The sequence below is a fragment of the Eurosta solidaginis genome, chromosome 5 (genome assembly GCF_040869045.1).
Source record: "Eurosta solidaginis isolate ZX-2024a chromosome 5, ASM4086904v1, whole genome shotgun sequence".
Taxonomy (NCBI): Eukaryota; Metazoa; Arthropoda; class Insecta; order Diptera; family Tephritidae; genus Eurosta; species Eurosta solidaginis.
Window position 1 is genome coordinate 11,533,973 of NC_090323.1, and position 24,357 is coordinate 11,558,329.

The 24,357-nt window shown below is 34.2% G+C and overlaps 1 protein-coding gene across 26 annotated transcripts in view; it reads left to right on the forward strand.

Annotated features, from left to right (window-relative positions):
* nrm (neuromusculin) overlaps positions 1–24,357 on the forward strand; it is an 819,260-nt gene that overhangs the window by 779,310 nt on the left and 15,593 nt on the right. For 21 of the 26 annotated variants that reach the window (XM_067786931.1, XM_067786928.1, XM_067786930.1 and 18 more), the window contains 4 exons: positions 947–1,087; positions 14,812–14,906; positions 18,090–20,183; positions 22,749–23,200. In XM_067786931.1, the coding sequence (XP_067643032.1) occupies positions 947–1,087; positions 14,812–14,906; positions 18,090–20,183; positions 22,749–23,072 (2,654 nt within the window). In that variant the 3' untranslated portion in view covers positions 23,073–23,200. Of the gene's footprint in view, positions 1–946; positions 1,088–14,811; positions 14,907–18,089; positions 20,184–22,748; positions 23,201–24,357 lie in introns of those variants that run through there. The other 5 variants (XR_010953393.1, XM_067786945.1, XM_067786946.1 and 2 more) reach the window with 2 other exon arrangements.

Here is a 24,357-nt window from a genome sequence, read left to right on the forward strand (position 1 = left end):
TGCTTTGCTTCCTTTATTTTACTTCTTTTATTGCAGGATCACGCCTAGAGTTAAATATTCAGGGTATACTGCGGAGATTTTATTATTATTCCTAAGGCTGTGCCTTGCATTGATTAATCGCAGCAATTGAATGATCAATTTCCCAATAGTTAATTAACTGATTAAGAAAAATTAAGATAAGACTAGAAGAATATAAAGAGTAACTTAAAAAAGTCTTCATCCGATCAAATTATGTATAAATTACAAGTAAAAATTTAATAACTGAAGAAGTGATTAATCGGGGTTTTGAATAATCTATAAATCGCGCAGCACTAATTGTTACAGTTTATTATCTAAAACACATATTTCTGAAATGCTATTTAAATGTAGTTATTAAAAGAATTTTTGCTTACATGGAGCTTTTCCGCCGATAATTGTTAAGACAAAGTAATATATCCTTTTCCCTCCCAAACGTTTTGACGCTTTCACGTCTTCTAAAGAAGTGTGATAATTTTATTTGAAAAAAAAAAACACAATCATTACCAACTTAATGTTATTTTATTGTATTTGTGTCTGAAGAAAACATGAAAATGTAGAAACAAGTATTAGGGGAAAACGAAAACTAAACTTCGCATTCTTAATTCTCAGCCGAAAAGATCTATTAAAGCAAAAAGTAAGTTTAAGTCGTTGGCCCAAACATAAAACATTACAAAATAAGATTTTATACGTTATTTTAACATATTTTCGATTTTGTCTCCGCACACACTATGCAAGTTAAATTTCATACATTTTTTTGTTGCATCCTTATATGAAATCTCTACATCCATAAATAATTCCAAGCACTGTGTTTGAAGCACGAATTTTTAAATGTACATATTTACGTTTCCATCTTTCTAATGTTTGTGAAAACTTACTTTATTATATAAACAAAAATATTTTTTTAAATTTGAAATTAATTTTTTCATAGAACAACTCGCGTGGTGGCAACGCTGGGATAAAACAACGCTCATCATTTTAGTAGCCTCAATATTAGCGCTACTTTTGGCGGTGATAATTATTTGTTGCATCATTATTTGCATATGCCGACGACGCAGACGTCAAGATAAATGTAAGTACAAAGCACTGTTGAATTTAATTTTTGTAGACATTTAAATATGAATAGAGATATTTTATTGCGAGGAAAAATCTTAGGTAAAGTGATACCTTAAAGTTAGAAATACCATAATTTGTAAAAAAAAAAATTTAATTTATTTTTTTAAAGATTTTTATTTATTTATTTTTTAATTTAATTTTATTTGTGTACTCAGCTTACGTAATATACAATTTTTTTTTTTATTTTTTTTTTTCTGTTTATTAATTTGTGTCATAATATATTTTTACCGATAAATTTTCATACACATTTTTTATGCTAGTTTATTTTATGTATATCTTGCTTCCTTCACCTCTTCAATTTGTTCACTTATTCCCCTTCGCATCACATATAATCTTTGGCCCACCTCGCAATTAGTGCAAAGCTAGTAATTCCTGAAAAAAAAAATCAGAAAAAATTTATTTCTATTGGAGGACTTGTATTTTTGTTATATCTATCTCATAATAAGTCACGCTCTGAAAGCAGCATTTGAAAAGCTTATTAAAGCTACAGCAAAGTAACTTTCCGATTAGGTTTCATGCATAAAAAAGTGAGCACGTGCTCAGACTCGATTTATAAAAGGTGCACTACTTGTTCTGCTATACGTTTTACATAGCCTAAAAGTATGCAATAATTAATTTTCTAAAGTTTATTTTCCCCTGAAAAGTGACTGAATGAGCTAAGTGATTAAGAAAACAATTTATATTTTTGAAAAAGTTATACTCGAAATATGTCTTATTTATTTATTTATTAATTCTATGAACACATGTTCTTACAGACTACCAATGAAAAAAACTATACAGCATATTATTAACAAAATTCTTACATACTATTAACAATTTTCATACAATTAAAAAACAGACTACAATTAAGAAATACAAAAAGTTAGCAAATGAAAAACTAGCACTTACAGGCTAATATAAAAGTATTGATAACTAAAAAACACACTTTAATAAATTAATAAAAACATTCTTCGACAAAGAGAAATCAAGTTCGATAAAATATGAGATGTTATTAAATTCTCTCATAGCGCGTGTAATTGGGCCATTTCTCGCATAATTAGTTCTACTATTAATGCCATATAAAGGGTAAAAGCTTCTACGTTCTCTTCTTGGAACATTAAAGTTAATTTTCTCAAGAAGCACAATCTGTATCCCCATGGACGATGCAATATAAAAAGGTCATAGAAAAAATTACCATACATATGAAGAATTAATCAGTTATTTCAACCTTTCAGTTATGGTTACGTTCGAATTTATTTTTATGGCTCCTTTTCCTTGTTATTGTAGCATTAAGGAGACTCCCCAAAGTTTTAGTGACTCTTATCGAAGTTTTTGGCCCTGGTTACTGCTCCGGTACGCTCCGGAAAATAACATCACTAGCCCAACTGTCGTGGGAACGATTTGACTATCGCTATTATTCTGGTATACGATTAGGTCAAATGTGACGTTAAAAAATGTTATTTCAATCAAATCTAGTTTTTTTATGCCATAAAAGCGGAGTCATTGGTGCCGTTTGTCGTATCGCTGTAGTCGTATCCCTAACGTAATCAGCTGTTTATCATTACGACGGTAAACCAAAAACCGATTTGATAGGCTACGATACGGTTACGACCTTAGCGGCACTAATAATCGATTGCATTGATTCCCATAAGGTTGGTCGAATCAGCTGTTATAAGGCTACCGATATGGTTACCGATAAATCACCAATGTCTGCAGCTTAAAATGCTATCGACACTAGATTTAATCAAAATGGGCATATTAAATTAAAAACGATTCGAATGAAAGAAATTTGCTTATCATTACAAGCCCAAATTTACCAATTATCTCCGCATTAGTGTCAGAGAACTATTTCGGATACCATTAAGCTAACGAATCCGGCTGAAAGAATGAAAACAAAAAAACTTACTTACGAGCATTTACTTTTACTCGCTCTTTTTCGTTAGTTTATAAGTGAGGAAATTTAGGTCGCCTTACGTAAATACGGCATAATTATTACTACCAATAGTTATCATCATAAATATCACTTTTTTATTACGGTGTATAGTTTTAGGCAGAGTGGCTACATTAGGCTTATAACATTGCATACTTTTGGGCTTATTCAATACTTTAGTAAAACCTTTATTCGTTTGCAGCACAGTCTGCCTAGTCTGCTACTTTGCTTTAAGAATTTTTTCACAAGAAATCCTCATTTTGGTCCCCCTACTTAAAATTTTTTCATTGCATAAATAAATTATGATTATCAGCTATAACCCATTTTATTTGAATGAGCTTCTTAATTATTTGTTTATTTAAAAGTAATTAATTTAAGCTCATAACACACATACTTGCATGAGAATATAAAAATAAAAAAATCATGTCCCACAGTCAGTCAGATACCTAATGCATAGCAAATATTTCAATTGTTTTCTTTCCACTATAAAACGCCTGCAGATATGCTATAATTTTGTTTGTTATTTTAAATAATATTCTGTTTACTCGCTTGTGTATACATTTGCATTCAAATTTGCTCATGTTAAACAATTGTTGGCAAAAAAAAAATTTTATTAAACAATGCGAACTTTTTGTATAAAAATTCAAATTTCACTACACTAATGAGTCATTGTATTGAATGAGCTTACTAATTAAATTATATTGTAATGCTATTATTGTGAGTTGTTTATTTATCTATTTGTATGCTTATTGAATATATGTATGCTAAGTGTATTGCTGAATTATTTTTGTTATGTATTTTGCTGGTGCTGGGTGTTACACATGTATCCATAATGCTAGCATGTAGGTGAATACTGATTAAATTTCCGACGCTCCACGAAGCTCTTAAGGGCATTTCTGCTCTATCTAAACCAAAATAAAACTGCACATCATTGCTAGACTCACTCCTGCTATTCTAGCTCCAATATAGTATTTAATATATCGTCGAAGACTTTTTGCTTTGGCCGAATTAATGCACATTGCCGTAGGTGCCAATCCTGTCGGAAGACTGAGTGAGCGGACGCGAGTTATGCATTCACTCAGAAAGCCAGGCATTGCGCATTGCATCCATTTCCGCCATCACTTTGTCCAAAGCCATCAGCAGCTGCAGAAGCTCGCTTTAATCCATAGCTAACTTTGCAAATATAACATTTGTATGGATACCTGTCCACATGAACATTGAGAGAAACGAGAAGAACTTGCAAAGGGCCCTGCTGGATCCTGCGCAGGTGGTCGAGTTGCACCATTCACTTTATTCAATCAAAAGAAACATTCATGACAGATTCAAGAAGTAAGGGGTATCCGATTGTTACTACTCGAAAACATGCAAGATATTCAAGCAAATCTAGCCGAATTACGATAGTAGAATAACAGAGGACCTACAAGTCAAGCAAAGAAATTTTAAAGATCACTGTCAAAATCACGGGACACTAGGCGCTCGGCCCGTATTCTGACATAATGATATCCCTTTCAATAGTATTTGCAGGAGCTTAGGAAGGCAGCAAAGAAACTGTCGCGCACTACCTGTGTGAATTTCCAATCCTAGCTCACAATAGGCTTATAACTATTGGCAGTCATATGTTTCCGGAACTCCAGAAAGTAGCCAAATGGTCTGTAAAAGATATTTGTTCATTGTCCGCACCAATTGCTTTGAACGGAACACCGAATAGCCATACTAATACTAAGCGAGCAACAGTTGGTTCCAGGAGAATGTGCATGCCATGCGCTACTTGGGATCGGGGATCCATCACGTCTTTATGTTTTCGACTAGGGAATTACCAAAAATAATTAGCTTCATAATATTTTTCTTATTCAATGCAAATTATTTCAACATGCTTTACACCACTGAGAAAACTCAGTATTCGAACCTAATTATTATTCTATTCTTCTATTCTAATTTAATAAAATTTTTCAATTAAGAAAAAATTTATCATAACAATAATAATGATAAAATAATTATTGTTAGGCCTTGAGCTCGATTCGAACCCGCGACCTTACAAATCAGTAGGCCGTTATAACAACAAAAATTGTTATTGAATGTGTCTACAATTTTCCATTCTAAGGCCAGCAGGAAAGCATTCTTTTATGGAAAAGATAGAGCACAATGTAACACCCTGTATCAGCTGAGCAAATACTCATAAATTAAACGAATTGTATATCCTTCAAAGATATATTTAACAAAATTGTTTGCTTTATTTTATTTGATATGCGACTTAACACTAAATTTATGTTCTCTCTTCTCTTTTTATGCATATATATGTGTGTGTTACGCTTTTATGTGTTTATATCTGCTACTATAATACACAACGAAAAACAAAACAACAACAAACTAAAAATATTAAAAATTCATCATTATCGAATCTGAAAATTGTATAAATAACATTCAATAAAAATAACATTAAATGCAACAAAAAATATTATTAAAAAAATCATATACACAATTTTCACATACGCCCACTCACACTTCAAACGCAAATGACAATCTAAAATAAATAAATAAAATCGGTGCAAATTTATAAAAAAATGCGCATGCAAATACACAATGAATAATTGTAAAACGTGCAATGAATACAAAACTGTGTGGAAAATTGGTACACAATATGAAAATTTATATGAAATGTGGTATGATTAAAAAAAATAAAATAAAAAACTCAAAAAAATTCAATTTTGTCTGTTAACCATATGAAATTGATACAAATGAAATGTAAATGGTAAAAAAATTTTCAAACCATACAATAAAATAAATTTAACAAAATCTTTTAATTTATATGCAAATCGAAATTTGAAATTAAACAAAAACATACAAATACATAATAATTAAAAAATCCATTGCATACCAAAATTTAAAAATACTGGCATCACCCTAAATATTACTAAATAAAATAAATTTACTGACTAAATAAGAAAAATTAAATATGCATTATCAAAATATTATAAAAAACAAAAATTTACTTTTGAAAAATTTATAAATAAACAAAAATATTAAAATTAAATTAAAAAAATATATATATACAAATTTATTATTTATGGAAAATATGTCCTCATGACTATGATCTAAAAACAATTATTATATATGCATATTTAAAACAAATTGTTAATCAAAAAAAAAAAAAAAAAAATCATAAAATGTTTGAACTAAACTAAACTATTTTATTAATTTTTATTTTAAATGTAAACTTTCAATAAAATGCTAAACGAACCAAAATTTTAAAAATGTTAAAAAATTCGCGGACATTTTTAAAAAAATTTATTTAATAAACAAATTTTTAAATTTTTTTTTTTTAATTACAAAAAAATGCATGTTTATATATATGTTGTATATGGCAAAAATGTTCTAATGGCTATATAAAAAACCAAAAATATTTACAAAAACAAAAAACAAAACTCTCATACTTTTTTTCAATTTTTTTTTAAATTTTAATTATTTAATAACAACTTAATTAATTTAATAACAATTTTATTTCTTTGTTAACATAAAATTTAATGTCCATATAAAAAAAAATTGCCGCAAAACAATCCAATTTGTATATAAATAAAAAAATGCATTTTTAAAATTTTTATGAAAAAAAATTAATTAACTGCTACCTTATTTGAAAATTATAAAATTAAATAAAAAAACATTAACTGAACAATATATATTTATTTTTTTCAACAACTTATTTCTCTATGTTATGTTAAATATTACAAAAATTATTCATACCAATAACAAAACGGAAAAAACTAAAACAACCAAACAAAAAAATATATATAACAAAAAAATAATAAAAAAACTTTTCAATTAAAAAACATAAAACTTGCTACCCGTTTGAAAAAAATTATGCCCAAATGAACTAAATTTTTGAATTTATGTACAAAAAAAAACATATAAAAATACATTTGTTTTCGATGTTTTGTTAAAAAAAAAATTAATTAACTGCTAAATCATTCGAAAAATAACAAATTTAAATAAAAAAAATATGTATTTGTTTGTACAACTAACTCTTTCAATGAAACCGCGATCTTTCAATGAAATATAAAAAATTTGGTCAACGCCTACAAATTTTTAAAATATTACTTGTGCTCACTTATATACAAACACTACCATAAATGTGCTTATATTTATGCTTACACACATACATACGCATTTTATGCTTGTTTCATCGTCTGCCTGTTGCCGCTTTTTCAATATTATTTTGATTGTCAAAATAAAATTAACACAACATTTATTTAATTGTATGGAAATAATATGAACAATTGTATGAAATTTAATAAAACATCCTATTACCAAAAAACATACAACAAAAATAAAAACAATAACAATTTCTCATTCAACATCAATATCAATAAACTCAATTAAACAAACAAAAAACCAAAAAATTTAATAAACACCTGCTGCCTTTTGTTTTCATTAACAAATTTACTTCAAACACATACGCGCGCACATGCATAACAACGAAACAAACAACATTAAAACATATTCATCAATCATGCTCAAAATAATCGGCTAACATGACCACACACATACAAATGCGCGCGTACGAACACACATCCATACGTACTTGCAATTATTAATCGTTATGAAAATGAAACAATCATTTATGCAATCAAAAACTTAAATGCCAAATACATATTGATAAATTATTGCCAAACAATTTGCGAACACATTAACACATACAATCAAAAAATTAACACAAAAACTTGCATATATGCATTACATGCACGCAAACACATACATTTATGAATGTAATTACTCACATCAATGACATGCTTGCTCCATAAACTCACTCCACTTCACTGCGTGTATAAAATACACAATTGAATTTTCGCCAAAATCTTAAAGATCGTACCGATGTCTCCATCAGCGCTACTCACAGGTAAGATGTAGGAAAAATTGATTTTATTGAAAAAGACTCAACAAAATTTGCAAAAGCTGCTAAGAGTAAAAAGTATATGCTAAAATTTTAATAATTTTAAAATTTTTTCTTTGTAGCAATTCATTTTTTTAACTATTTTGATTAAAATAAGTATTTTGCAAACTGGGAAAACATTGACCTCAAAATGTTGAGAAGCTGGATTTAATTAAATCGTAAATAACGTTTTGACATCTGAAAGTATGGAGACCTTTAAATAAACTACAAATCGTCAAATCAAAACAAATTACAATTCGTTCAGGCAAGGCTTTCGGACTCATGACGATCCCGTTAATAAAGAAGGAGTGAAGCAGTCTTGTCAAATTGTCTATTAGAGAGTATTTTGTAGAAAACCTGTCTGAACAGGGGCAGGGCATACACACTCCAAAATAACTATTTCCGTACTGTATGTTGGAACCCATGTTGGGTTAACAAAACCATCCACAAAGCTGGCTTTATGGACGAGAGGATTTGTTAATTAATATACTGCCATCAGAGAAAACTAATAGCACTTTATTCAAACCTTTGATATGGTTTAATAAGATGGTATTCTCTTTGTAAAGCTAAATATTGGAGACCCACGTTGACACCATTGTTTCGTTACTGCCATTTTGGGCTATGCAAAGTGTTTTAAGGTATTGCATTGATCCCTACTTAAGCTTATGGGAGGGCCGGTGTTAGTTTCAAAATGTTTTACATTTTAACTATATGAACTGAGAGTGTAAAAGGAACCAGAAAAAAATTACTGGAGGAGGCCTGCTTTGAATTTGGTGAGTCTTCTCATCTCCAAACGGTACGCGCCATAAGTTAGCGTCAACTAGTAGGACAGAAATACCACTTGTATTATGCAGCAGTAGTGCAGAAAACTGCACTGAAATAAACGTAGCATGCCAACTTCAAAATGTTGAGAAGCTGCCCATGTATTCATTCCAAATCTTCATCCTAGTTTAAAATGCTAATTTTCGTGCATATTGTAACTTATTGCAGATTTATCTCTGATAAACTCAAGACTAAAAGTTTGCTATGGTGCTAAGTCACAAACAATATTCGAATGCATCTGCTACCAGAATTTCTATATTCAGGTCAGAATAAGATAATGGCTTTTCGAAAGCGTGGAAGTGATTGATACAGTTCTCATTTGAATTATAGTGGTACGCAAAAAGGCTATCAGAGATGACCTATTTAATGATATCACTTCCTCTCTTTTAAATACTGCACAGAAAATTTCGAGACTGAGATAGTTCGAACCAATATTATTTGGTCAGTTAATCAATAGCAGCGGAAAAAAAAGAAACTCATAGTGTTTTTGCTCAGACATACAGCGATTTCGATTTCTTAAGTTATAAAGACTAACCAATTCAAATGGCTGCCTAAAAAATAAATTTAAAATAAATAAATAAATAAAAATCATAACATAAATGACATGTATTGCAATAATCCATATTCATAATGTTTTTCATATGAAAGCTAGTCTAGGAAGACCCTGCAGGCCAAATTTTAAGCAATTCGCATCACAAATGCAAGTTTTTTGAATAAGTTTAACCTTTGTCATAGTTTCCCAAATATTTAGCATGTTGAAGAGAAAATCCAAAACTAAATTTCAAGCAAACCATAAATAAAACTTTTTTTGAAATAGGTCAATGGTCCACTTCTCAGAAAGAAAATTTGTCAAATAATGAGCTAGTTAAGGTGATACCCCTGTAGTAAATTTCAAGCAAATCGCAATATAAATTCGATTTGTTACAAGAGGTTGGCCCTTGGTCTACATCCCAGAATAAAAAGTTTATCAAAGAATAACGTAATCAAGGAAGTACTCGTGTTTCAAGTTTCAAGGATATCGCATGATAACTACTTTTTAATATGTTGGCTTCTGGGTCACTTCCGGGAAAGATAAGAAAGAAAATGGACCAAATTTTTAATATGAAGCAAACGTAAAGAATAAAAATATTTATTAAGATATATTAATGCCCACAAGCGAATAACGTTTATGCTCGCTTCGCCATATTTTTTATACTGATCTCATTTTAATATGTAGGATATGTATGCAGGTGTGATATGCTATTCCATGAAATAAATTCATTGCATTTATACTCGGTTTCGAAGTCTCTAGAGCTTCTTGAATTCATTCATTTCCTTTTAAGCTATAAAAAGGTTTCACACTTAAGTAAGATAAGTGCTTATTTTTGCAAAATTATAATCATTTACTACGAGTAAAACTGAAAAAATACTATCAAGAAAAAAGTGTCTGCGAAATTTTATAAGCTGCCAATCAACCAATCACAGTGGGCATATCTGACAAGTTCAAGCCCAGTACGATTCTGAATCACAGTTTTCTCTGTTTTACAGTTTGCTACATACAATTTTTACTTTGTTATAAATATAATTTTTTTATCATCCAAATTTTTATTTAGAACCACATTATAACTTATAAGTACGTATTTTTTCATTAATTTTTAATAAAATTATTAATTTAATTTCTCTTAATTTGTTTCTTTTTCGTTGCATATTTTGATGCGTGCACCTTTACTTGCTCCTACAACACTAATATATATTGTGCTTGTCTAAAATAAACGTTGTTGCTGTTAATTGTTTTTTTTTTTTTTTTTTGTTATTATTATTGTTTCTCATATTGGCAAACAAAAATATATAAAAAATCGCTACGCCACTTTCAACTGCATCAACTCATGGAAAATAATTCACAAATACATGCTCATCACTCATAAACGTACACACAGCGTACTCTCTTATCAGTCAAATACACCACAAGTAGATGTGGTCACACCAGCGCTTGCGACCGTCGCACCCCAACAGCAACAACCAACCACAGGTTGTCTCATACCAAATTTGGCAGCGCAAGAATTACCGCAACTTCGAGGACCAAAATTACCACCCAAGTCACCGCTACCGCGTCCTAAGCCAAGTATCAAAATCAGTGCCAAACCCACGCCTACTACCACACCTACTCAAACACCCACTGCTACCGCTACACATACACCCACACCCACACCTACACATAGTGCTGTAACGTCACCTGCACGCACGCCCAGCTTACGCGTCCGACATGCCGCGCAAGCACCCAAGTCACCACCGCGTTGGCCACTGCGACCAGGCGTTATGGTTCATGTCAGTAGCGACACCAAAGAAAATCTAGCAACTAATCGTATGACATTACGGCCGCACACACTAACAGCACAGCTGTCGAATTTAACAGCTATGGCAACAGCAGCTGACAGCAGCACTACATCGAGTGCTACACTTAATTGCTCAGGTTTTTCAGCGGCAACCGCACAAACAACTTTACTCAACGTATCCACACAAACGGCCAACACCGCAATTGGTTTCAGTGATATGGAGGGTTTGGAACGTATCGATACAGTTGATGGCGCCGACATGCCCAAGCAAACATCAACGCTCGGTCGTTTCGTTATTGGACGACAAAAACGAGCAGCGGGAGTGGGCAGGGAGCAAGCGAATACCAATGCTTTAACATGTCAAACATTGCCTCATAAATTTAAAAAGTCAGCAACCAAACAGGCTATCAACATTGATGCGAATAATGAAATTTTGACAGCAGAAAGTGCCAACAGAGAAGATGACGATGAACAACATTTTAACGCGCTAACAGTTGTCACAAACGAGCGGCGGTCAACAGCGTTAGTGGAGCGTGGAGTGGATAGCGCGGAAGAGCTAAGTGTGCCCAACGCCGCAGTGGCGAATAGTGGAATCACAGCAAGCACACACGTTGGTGCGCGCCGCATGGGACGCATTGAAAAGTTCTTTGCGAATATTTTCAGACGACGCGGTGCAGGCGCGGATACAACACGCGATAGTCAACGCAGCCATATTGGTTTGTTAGGTGGCATGTGGCAAGCGAGTGCTGGCGCGCTATGGCAACGGCGCGCAGATGGTGCAGAAGGAAACGAAAAATCGCCGTTCGCCGCGGAACATCGACTGAAAGGCATACGTAGCAGTGGCAGTGGTAATTAATTAAAATTTATTTCGTTTTATTTTTTGCTTTACCACTTTAAATTTATTTCTTTTCTTTCTATTAAAATGCTTGCTTTTTAATTTTCATCGCATTTTCGTATGGTTTGCAAATACATGCACTCAAACACACGCACGTAATCACACGCATTCACTCATTAAAATTGTAGTCACGTACAAAAAATCGCCAGTACGCACGTCGCAAAGCGGCACTACTGTCGCCACTTGTACGAGTAACAGTAGTGGCAGTAATTGTAATAACAACAACAATATCACAAATGCTAGCGCTACTGAGCTTAACACAAATTGCGAACACTCTTCTGCTTCTAATGTAATCACTACAGTCACACCAACAGTCACAGTCGCAGCAGTGAAAGCACAGCCACTACAATCGCCTCCAGCTATGCAGCCGCATACGCAACAGCAACAACACCCACAACAGCAAACAGCCGACAATCTCCGATCACATGCCTCTGTGACATTTCAAATGCCTTCATACGGCAAAACTCCACAATCGACGAACATCCACAACATAACGATGGGCATCAACGACGCGAATGGGATCGTCAACGTAAACAACAACTACAACAACAGCAAGATCGTGAACAACAGCAGCAGCAGTACGACCCCAACACGTGGACGACAGCAACAGCTATGCCGTGGCATATTGAAGAGTCCTACGCCGCCACCACGTCCACCGCCCCCATTCAAGGTAGCACCGCCACCATTGCAGAAACGCAATGTGGCTACAGTTTCACCGACGAAAGTCGAGCGCGTACAAAGTAAGAAAATAACAATTAATTAATTTTACTCACTTTGTTCGCTACATATTCATCACAACAAAGCTTTTCACACATACTTTCGAACATATATATATGTATGTATAATTATATAGGTATCATAATTGTCCACACACAAATTAAGAAAGAAGAAAACTTTCATGTCCAATTTCTAATCAGAACAGTCTATTTAAATTAGCCTACGCATATAGCCAACTCTATCGAATCTTCTCGGCTTAAGTGAAATTTAAAGAGTAAAAGTGAGATTTAAAGAGTAATCGCGAAAAACGCCTAAAGTGATAAAATTTGAGACTACCTAAGGGTGACGCGAATCATTGAAAGGCGTAGGAGGGAAAAGAGAAAATTGAAAAGGCCTTTGCATTTCTCGGCCGTCAAGCTCCATCAGAGGGAACAAAGTGTTAATCTGGGGCAACAAGGGTAGAAGTATAGTTTTACTGATATGCTTTACAAAAATTTACTCGGAGGAAGGTTTAAAGAATCATTTAAGCATTTAGAAGATAATATTGGGTAGCATATTCATCTTTTATGTTGCCTTCCCAATGATATTAAAATTTTTGATGTATATTGGGACAACTTTTCCTACACCGCTTAACAAATTTGGTTCGAAGGCAAACCTGTTTCGGCATTGTGCCATATTCAGTGTCATTTTTTGTGCTGATCCAATGTTTTCGTTTGTCTTGTGCTTATAGTTCAGATAGATCAGAATGAAAAATAAAACTGAAAATGCCACAATGTCGAAACTAGTTTGTCTTCAAACCAAATTTGACAATGGATGACAGAAAATCGTTCCAATACACATAAATTATCCACCGGCAATTGGAAAATCAACGAAACAAAATAAATCATTAGATTCAGTGCATTTAAGTATAAGACTTTTGGAACAGCCGATAACAATCTCGTCCCAATTTGTTTTACTAGGTACTATATCATGGCAGCTTAAAAAAAATTACAAAATTTGTTTTGATTTTAAATTAAAAAATTCACTCACATTAACATCAATGCATATTTTGAACAAATAACAAACAGTTTCAAACTAACATATTTAATTTTGATTATTTGTGTTTAAATGTATGTTTATATTAGTAATACTAAATGCTTCATCGTGTGAAGTCCTAATTTAACAACTCTCCGCAAGTAAGCAAAATATTTTTTACTTCATAATATTTTCATATATTTGATATTTATATATTTATTTATATATATATTTTTTTTAATTCTCAATGTTGTGACTTTTTTTTTTTTTTTTTGTAAAGTTCTGGGTGCTTAAAAACAACTTTTTTAAACATGGCTGCTTATAAATAATTTTTTAATGCCTTTAAATTATTTAAAGTTCTTTTTAATGAAAACTAAGCAATACCTAAAAGTCGTGTTAAATTAAACAAAAAGCTTTAAATTCAAATTGCTTCATTTTTCTTATGCAGTTTAATAATTCTTGCTGTTATATCTGCAAAATCTGCGTCTGCCTTTGATGTTAGCTTTAAATGTTATGCATGATTTTTTTTTTTTTTTTAATTTAAACCGCCCCTAAGTGTCGTGATAGTAATTTAAAAAAAGACAAATCTACACATACATAATATTTTTTTTTTTTGCTATTTTCAGTTCCCCTATTTTATAACCTTTAATTATATATATATTATATTTCTATATTTTTGCATACTTTTAGGTAATTTTTCCATAAGGCAATCAATTTTAAGTTATTTCTAAGTTTTTTTTCTGCAACACTGTCAATCAGTAATTTTTTCAAGTAGTTTTAACATTCTAAGCTCCACATTTTTCTTCTTAAATTTTTTATTACTTTTTTCGTTTATTAATTTAAATTTTCTCAACATTCTGTTTTTCCTATTTTTTATGTATACGCAATTTGCTGCTACGCCCAAAATTATGCAACCCTTATGAATGAAAATTTATTTTGCATAACTTGTAATACTGCGTGCAAATACAACACTGCGTGTGAACAAAAAAAAAACAAACAAAAACTATATATATATATATATATATATGTATCAATGCGTCGATCCATCAAAACGCACATACACGTAAACGAATTGTTGTTGCAACAGTACAAGACAAGTCATCTTCACTGGCGGATCCGTTGACGGAACCTGGCGAGTATGAGAATCTACCATTTCATGGTCTGCAAACGGCTCCTAATAAGGTATTTACATACATGCCTACATAATGTATATATATGTGATTGTTTATTAGTTAACAATGATAGTAGAAAAATAAAAATAAAAATCATATATTCATATTAGCACATCACGCTCAGCACACGCATACACTTTAAGGCACTATCTATTTGCACTTCAACATACACACACATTGTTGTACCTAAACACTCCCATTCATATTAGTTATTCACTTATGCTCATATGAATATATGTATATAAAATATATTCACTCATATTACAAACACTCTCACAACATTTACTTACCTTAAATATCATTTTTGTTTGTTTATAATTTAAAATTTCATTACTTTTAGTGTTGTTGTATATTTTTTGTTTTGTTTTTGTGTACTAAATTTTGTAGTTAGTATGCCAATCAATTAAAAACAAAGAAATTGTTACAAATTGTGAAACAAATACGTGTTAAATTTTATAATGCAAAGAAAATAAATAAATATTAGTCTTTGTCTACTCTAAATTGCGTGGTTTGGTCGAAAAATATTTGCTCGTTGGATGCATCAGTTTACATTTAATATTCGTACATTGCTTAGCATTCATTGCCTTTAGCTTATATGTACATATGTAGAAATTTATACATATTTTTAAACACTTCATATCATTTTACACTACTCATTTTTTCATTCGAAAAAAAAATCAAGAATTTGATTTAAAAAGAAGTTTGGATATAATGTTTTTGTCATTTTATTTGGGTAATGGGTTTTCAATCCTTTTTTGCTGAAGCGTATTATTGAATATATTCATTTTAACTATTTTTGACCTTATTCTTGCATTTTAATTAAATTTTTAACATTTCTATTTTGTTTAAAAATTGTTGTTTTTTTTGTCAAATTTGTTTGATTTGTGCGTTCGAATTATTGATATAGCTCAAACTTTATTTAGTAGCTTTAGAATTTTTATGTATCTCTAAAATCTTATAATAAGTTAACAGCGAATCGCTATAAGAGCATATTTAGCGTTTTTTCCATTAAAAAAAATTGTAAAAATAATAATAGGTTGTAGTTTTTGTGCCGAACATCACTTGGTACGTATCATTTCTCAAGATTTATTAAAAACAATTGCCTGATATATGAAAAGAATTAATAAATAATTTTAAATTTTCATTTAATCAATATTTTCCCAAATAAATTGAGACAAGCGACAAAGACACAGGCGTCCGCTGTTTCAAATAAACTTTACAAACCCTTTCAAAGCATTTTCTCCTGGTGTTAGGAATGGAATATCTGTTGATATTTTGTTGAACTTAAAAACAAACAAAAAAAAAAAACTTAGCGCGATTTACGTTCGAAGGGATTTGAGCTGAGCTTTTCTTCCAATTTGCGCTATGCTCCTTTTTAATATTTCCTACAAATTGCTGAGATGTAGGTCCATGTTTTATTTCGACTCCGAACGGCAGCTGCAAGGCAGATGAATTTTTACTGAGCAGATTTTCAAGATAGAAATATACTCTGAGAGTGGGGCAACCCCGCTAAGAAAAAAGAATGAAAAAACTTTTCCAAATTTTTGGTGTAGCTTTACCCGGGGACTTGAAGTTATCTTTACTATATTCAAACATAAGAGAAGAACAAAGGAAGGCAGAGGCAGAACTAAATGGAGAGGAGTAGGAAGAGTTTGGGGGTTAGAGGCGAGTGAGAGGAAAATATTGAATTAAAGGCAGAGAGAGAGGTATAATTAAAGATGTAGAAGAAAGAAACGAAATAGGAAAAAAAGCAATATAAAAGAAACTTAGAGAAGAGGTTGGGAATCAGGAGAGTGAGAGAGAATTATAAGTACTCAACTTAAGTTATCACTAGACAAAATGTATTTTCCAAAAAAAAAAAAATAAATTTTTCTATGGCAGAAACGCGCTTGTTAATAGATAGTGCTCATATAAACCTATCGATGCTGCGATCTAGCGACGTTGTGTAGTTGAATCTGGCGTTAAGACGGATCGCTGCAAAAAGTTTGAATTGCAGTACTTAGTGGTGGAATATCTATGGGATCTTAGCCCAATTAATTTTTTCATATTTTTTTCTTATAGGTCCTTTGACCTACACAAATAGTTTATAGCGAGCTGGTTGCCTCGAACCCCTGCAAATATTGGTTATCTATTAAGCCGGGTATGCTTGAGAGCCACCCTCTCCCCCTTCCCACCTGATATTCAATACCTGTATGCCAAGACACTAGATGTCACACCTGCTAGTTACCTTATCTTCCTTCCAAACGATCTTTGACCCACAATATAACGAATTTCATAAAAACACAATTTCAGTCAAAAAATACTGTTATTTTCTTTGTAAATTCAAAAATGCTACCCGAACGTTTACGGTTATACCGATAAGCACTTTCATAAAATTCCCGCATAGATTTTTTGTCTACCCCGCGTATGTTCGTGTCTATGGATTTTAGTCTCTTATTACAGGCAAGGCCTTTAAGCGAGAATATTTTAAGCCCCTCAACACGCTGAGGCAATTGGGTGCATTAAAAATGTTGACGAAAAAAATTTTTTTTTTTTTTTATTGATTACGTGTTATCTACGATTGCTTTGTAGTTTAACAAAAATATTTCTTTATTTAAATGAAGCTCGTTCTAAAGCCTAAACATAAGGAAATCTATGTATAATATTTATATTAAAAACAGTACTTATGTATATGTATTTCATATTATTTCAAAAATGTTACTTAATTAATAATTTATAAAAATATTTCTATATTTTTTTCCATTTAGTTTACTTAAATTTAATTTGAAGCAAAATCTTTTGTGATCCGCTCCTTACAGTACACTCTCACATTCAAAGCACTTTTTCCTCGTATTAAAGTATCCTCAAAATTTCATTACTTCCGCCATAAGTTAAGCTTTCCAAATCTAATTCTCAATTTATATGCTAATAAAAATATTAAGAAATTAAAACAAAAAATCGCTACAGCCTTAACAACAACTAACCAAAGTAATTTTGCTATTTTCTCTCGCCCACTCGCATGCAAATACGCTACGCTAAACCTAAAACAAATGCATAACGAAAATGAAAACCAAAACAACAATCAACAATGACTAAAAACATGCAATCAACCGACTAAAACCATATAACCAACCACTAACCAACCTGTGTTACTGCGCGCGTTCGTGCGACCACTTTGTCGCGCGCTCATATGCTCGGCCAAACACATTTATAGTTCTCTACGACTCATACAAATTTTAATAACAACACCAATGTGGTGCGCGTCGCTCCACGACCCAAGAGACTCAATGGAAATATTGCCCAGCAACAGCAGCAACACTACGAACAAGACCAATACGACCAACAACAATTTCAATATCATCAACAACACCAACAACAACCTCAGTACAATACCATGCAATATATGGGGAGCAACGGGGGACGGATTATAACTGCGAATCAACAGCAGCAAAACCAACAATCACATACAATGAAGTCACACAACAAAGGTATGTACCAGCAACATCACCAACAAAAACAACATATGTTGATTTCGATGGCGGATGGCAATCGCGGAGGCGGCGGTGGCGACGTTGGCGAAATCGAGAGTATAGGCGGGGTCATCGTACCACTTGGTGGCAGCGATTATATGAACGGCAGCATTGGTGGCAACACTGCGATTCCACATCAGATTACATACAATCTGAATAATTGCTTTCCGAAAAGTTACACTGAATATTATCATCAACAGCAACAGCAAAAGCAACAAGCTAGCGCCTCAAATAACGGCTCGACTATCGAGCGTGATTATCCCACATACGCGGTGGTTGAGCGCAATAATGGTAGCGGTGGCGTGAGTAACGATGAACAACGCGCGCGCGGTGCCAACACAAATCCCTTTTTGGCAATAAGTAATTTCAAGAAATATGAGACGAGTAGCAGTAGTAGCTGCATAGCCGATAATGCCTATCAACCGCATATATTGGATGTCAGTGGGAGTACTGGTTCTATGCAACGCGGTGGCGGCGGCGGTGGTGGTGGCAAGCGCAAGCCAATGTTCGATGCAAAAATGGAGGATAAGAAATTTTACTCGCTCAAATTCACCGGTGGTGGTGGTCGGGGTAAGAGCAAAGGTAATGCGCCAAAGTCGCCAGGCAATGGTGGCGGCGCTGGTCTAATAAATGCCTCACTCATATTAGCTGGCGGCAATAATGGCGGTAACAAATGCAAACGACATCATTCCTTTGCTGGTGGTAGCATTGGCGATATTGACTCCGCTGGCCCGGTTGCTCAGCATATCCCAGCGTCACATCAACAGATTAAAACGTCCGCTTTGATGCGCTTCTACGATCCTCCTGCCTATGAGAATTTATCTGCTGATAGCGGCGGTGCTGTACAAATACACAAATGCGATGTAGAAGCGCATCCATCGCCTTCTGCTAGCGGAGGTGGCGGTGTGAGTGGCACAGCCACCATATTATTACATCCACAACCGAGCAATTTGAATAAGGCTGGCAGCAGCGCCGCAAGCGGCAGCAGCAGTACACATGCTGGACAAGCGGGTCACAAGAAAAAACATCACCACCGCCAACACCAGCAGAAGGATGATTTCAATTCAATTGAGCCAGAGCGTTTGAGTATCTATCGCAGCGATTCAGGCATATCGAATAGTTCATATGAATGTGTAACACCTGTGCCGCCACCGCCACCGCTATTAGCGGGTAGCACGCGCACAGCAACGATGTTTAGCGGCACGCCACCACCAAAGACGCCCAAAGGTACAAAATTGAGCCAGCATCACCATAGCGCAGTAAGCGGTGGTAGTGGTGGTCTCGTCAATGCACTTAGTTACAAGAAGTCAGCGCGTCAAACGAACCTCAATGGTTCATCACTGCCTGTTTATATGAATGTTGATGGGCAATCAACAGCAGAGCGTTCATGTTCACCCAGCTCTTCCACCATAGTCAATTCATCGTATGAATCAGCTTCATCTTCGCAAAATGATGGGCATGGCGGTCATGGTTCAACCGATCCCACATCATTGTCCTCCTGCAATTCGTTGCATAGCAGTGGTACCGGTACACTGATTGGCGTTGCGCCGGTCATAAGGAGCACCGCCAGCATGGGTATGACGGCGTCACGTTGTGGGCTACATCAAAAACCTGCCGATATAACAACGCCCGAGGAATTTGAACAATATCAGCTGGGTCATCATAGACATTCTGCATCATCATTAAGCGTAGCAAGTACGACGAGCGCGAGTGGTACGCGTCGTTGCAAGAAACAACAAACAGGATTAGTGCCAGCGGGTTCTGTAACTGGAATCGAGGTTTGTACTTCATTGTTTTTTAATGCTTAAACTAAGAGTTGAATGCATCCTCTGTAGTCCAATTCGTGTTCATATCTCATATTTAATTGTAAACTTTATTATAGTTTTTTTTTTTTTTTTTGTATATGAATTAATCTTAGTTTGTTCGAATCTCATAAATCTACTTATTTTTGCCCTGCCATCAGCTCTTCAACACCTCGGTGTATAACAAACTCATGACTTACACAACACTGAATTGAACAATCTCAAAATACATAATCCAGTTACGATTGGGTGACATAAGGTCAACGATCATAATTTTAATTAACCTTATGACCACTTCAAATGGCCATAACGGCAATTTACTTCATGACCTTTTTAAATTTATTTTGCAAAATTTCGTTTGGCTAGTTCTTCAGATCCCATTCGTGTATCCGGGTCCTCAAAATTCTACATTCCTATTTTAGCAGCTTTTGGGTTCAAATACCTCCGCACGTCTTTTTAACGTTGACATTTAAAATGCCACGTTGTCGCCATTTCATACAGAGGTAACTTCAATTGACCTACTGAAGTGGTCATAAGGTCACTTGACGTAATGGCCGTTGACTTTATGTCACCGCTCTTCAGATACCACCAAATCCCAACCGGTTTATGTTTAATTATGAAAAACAAATTCTAAATTTTTTTTTCCGCATATTGAGTTACCAGGATTTGGCTTTGTGGGGATTTTGTTTTGTTGTGACTTTGTTATATAGGAAATAGAACTAACTTAGTGTGATGCGATTTGTCGAAGTTTTAACTAACGATTGTTCATATGCGATAAAATTTCGCGATTATCTCCTGTGGGAATTCTAAAAGTCGGGATTATGATATGAATCTCTTCCAATTTATACAAGATTCAGTGGAAAAAATGTGATGTGAAACCTGTTAAAATTTCGCCATCAGTAATAGCACAAGATGTTGCCCTTTGAAATGCGAACACAATTTAAACATGTGGAGGTGCTTAATGTTAAGGAATGTAATGAGATTCTGAACAAGCAGTTCATCACATGGTTGTGCTCCCAACCTTAGTCCTGAGTATTCAAGCAGAAAGCCACATGATGCGGATGTGCTCCAAGGAGGATAAGAAGCATCTCCGTATTTCGGTCATTTGATCAAAAGTTACATACGTCAGTTTGTGTTTAAAAAAATCCCGATCAGCACTGTTATTAAACCAACATTTACAGACATCGCAGAAGAATAACATGAACTTCCCAGGGGGTAGCGCGTCACTCGGACTCAACTGTTGACAATACTACAGGTTAAGATCGTCTTTATTCAGAAACCACCTTCCCTTCCCATTCAATCGATATGTATGGAAAGCAAGTGGTATGTTGGCACATAACCGAAACCATAAATTCAACTGTACGCTATTTCTTTATGGTCCAATCCTGGTAGCCTACATATTCATTCTCAAAAAGAATAACATTTTTGTGCGAGAATCTCCGTCATTTAATTTACAGTTTCCGCGTATACAGAATTAAGACCCCCAATCTATACACAACTTAAAAAATGTGTATTACTGGGTTGGTTCCCTTCAGCAGCGTTGTACAAAGCGTAGAAAACCCCGTCTAGAAAATAGAAATTTTGAAGGTACAGCAGCGACCATACAAATAGCAGTGGCAAGTTTTATTACATTTAGGCAATTAAATTCTTTGTTTTTATTTTCGGTAATTTAAAAGAAAATTTTCACCACATCTTTTTTAACTGAAATTATGCAAACCGACTTCAAAGTCATTTTTGAAAAAGTTCGAAATACCGATAAACTTTAAGAAACGAAAAAAACGTTTATTTAGGGTTTTTTGATTTTTTATTTGAGTATGAAATGTATCAGTTTTGGTTTGCCAAAGTGAATGTTATACGTCTCTCAAAAGATACGTCTCGGAAAAAAATTGTCAAAACTCAGTGCGAGTATTGGAGACCCATAGCTTGCACCTTCTAAAAAAATTGACTGAGCTATGAAACTGCTTACTTAAAAAAATTGAGGAAAGTCTAAACAAAAAGCACGAAAGTAGGGTAAAGTTTTATGGTATATTAGCATTTTTTCGTAAAGGTTTTTGAGATTAGTTTTCATAGTTTCAGTCCGAAAATTAAAATAGTTTTTCTTAAATTTTCGAAAATATAAAAAGGAAGAAATTTACTGGCGAAATTTGGTAAAACCTGCCATTGTTATTTTCTTGTTCGTCACTGTATATAAACTTGTCTTTATACACTGAAATTTCATTATTTATTTTATAACCAATTAATTTGAATTTTATAGTATGATTTAAAATTTTTTTTTATTTTCATTTCATGTACCGCATTATTTGTTTATGTTGGCCAAACATCAAACGCCTTTGTATTCTTATGGTTTTTTCCAACTCAACATATAACAAATCGCAAATGCTTATCGTCCCAAAAAATCATTCATACAACCCATCATATGATAACATCACGTATGCAATAATCACCTATGGCATGACCTTTGCTTGCAATTAAACACATTAATTACCCCCTGAACAACTAACTAACAGCATTTTGCTATCGGCCTCACTAATCCATTTCTAGCAAGCGAAGGCAACACGACAACGACCGCCTGCATTACCAACGCCGCCGCCACCACCAGCGCCTACTGCCACAGCAATAAGAAATTACGACGAAAGACTATCAGCGACCCCTACGCACATATCAGGTACATCGCCTATAGCGGCGGCAACAACAACAACAACAACAGCCAATCGCGCGCCCACAATTATAGCGCCGAGTGTGCGAGCAGCGCGCACAAGGCAACAACAGCAATACAACAGCAGCAACAACAAATTAAATCACAATACAAGCATGACAACAACAATTGGCATCAATGTCAACAACATCGTAAACAATCGTTGCTAATCCGACGTAATGAGGACGGCAGCGTGGGTAGCAGTAATAACGTCAGTGGCAGAAATATTGAAAACGCAAGAAACAACAAAAACAGTGGTGTCGCTGACATTGTTGCAGAGAAAGATGATAGCGATGACAAGAAAAATAAAAACAATGAAGATGCTGCAATGCTAAAACAACCAAGGAGATTACTACCGCTAGGCGGCAATGCCAAAGAAGAGCACGCGCCTCTGCCCAAAGCCAGGACTTTGAACGACAAGGCTGCTGATTGCATTAGCGCAGCTTCAAATTTAAAACTTCCAATAGATGGCGTTATGCATTCAACAAGAAATTCAATTTCGACTATTGATTATTTGCAAGTCCGCCGACCAGTTAAGCTGCCGTTACGCAAATATCATACATTCCACTTTCAGCCTTCACAAACTGTGGCCGGTACATTGCGTCAGTGCAATTTGCAACAATTACGCATGCAAATGCAATGCAAACAACAACAACAACAACAACAAGAGCAGCCCAATAAAGAATCATCTGAAATTGATGTGACAGGTGTGCAGTCGCGTCCAAGAAAACGCTATGCCGTCGAAGGTGGACCACTAGTCTTTCGGCCTCTATCATGGCATGAGCAATGCACTTTTAAACCAATTACATCGCCTGTTGAGATAGATCATGACTTGCAAGGGGAAATATCAGCAACGGTAGAGCAAAAAATGGCTACCAAATTAGCTGAGAAAACTCAATTACCAAGTGATATACGCCCCAGCGTCTCACTTATAGAACCTACTGGTGCGCCATCTCCTGAAGAGGAGGAAGAAAAATCTGAAATGAGCGAAGAACTCGCAGAAGAAATCAAGCAAATAACCACATCTACACAATTACTCGTACCGCATGTTAGCCTTAATCCGGCCGCATCATTGGAAGCTTTGGAAGTGCTCACCAAAAATCATCCCGAATTAATTTATGCTACCAAGCCGGGTACACGACAAAATCTGCACAAGCAATTGGCATTGCCAGAGCAATGGGCGCAACAGCAGCAAGAGTTGGCAGATGAGATACAAAGTGTGCCCACTTTAGACACGGCAAGTAGCGTAGAAAAGCTGAGCTGTAATGACATACAAGTGAAAAGCAAGAATGAGGCAATTGAGGATGATGATGAAGAAGATTTGGGCTACTCATTCTGCGAAGATGACGACGACGTTGGTGAAATTGATGATGATGATACAGAAAAGGAGCAAGATAACGACGACCAAGGTGACAATGGTGTTGCAGTTGTTGCAATGCCAGCACTCGAGAGCAC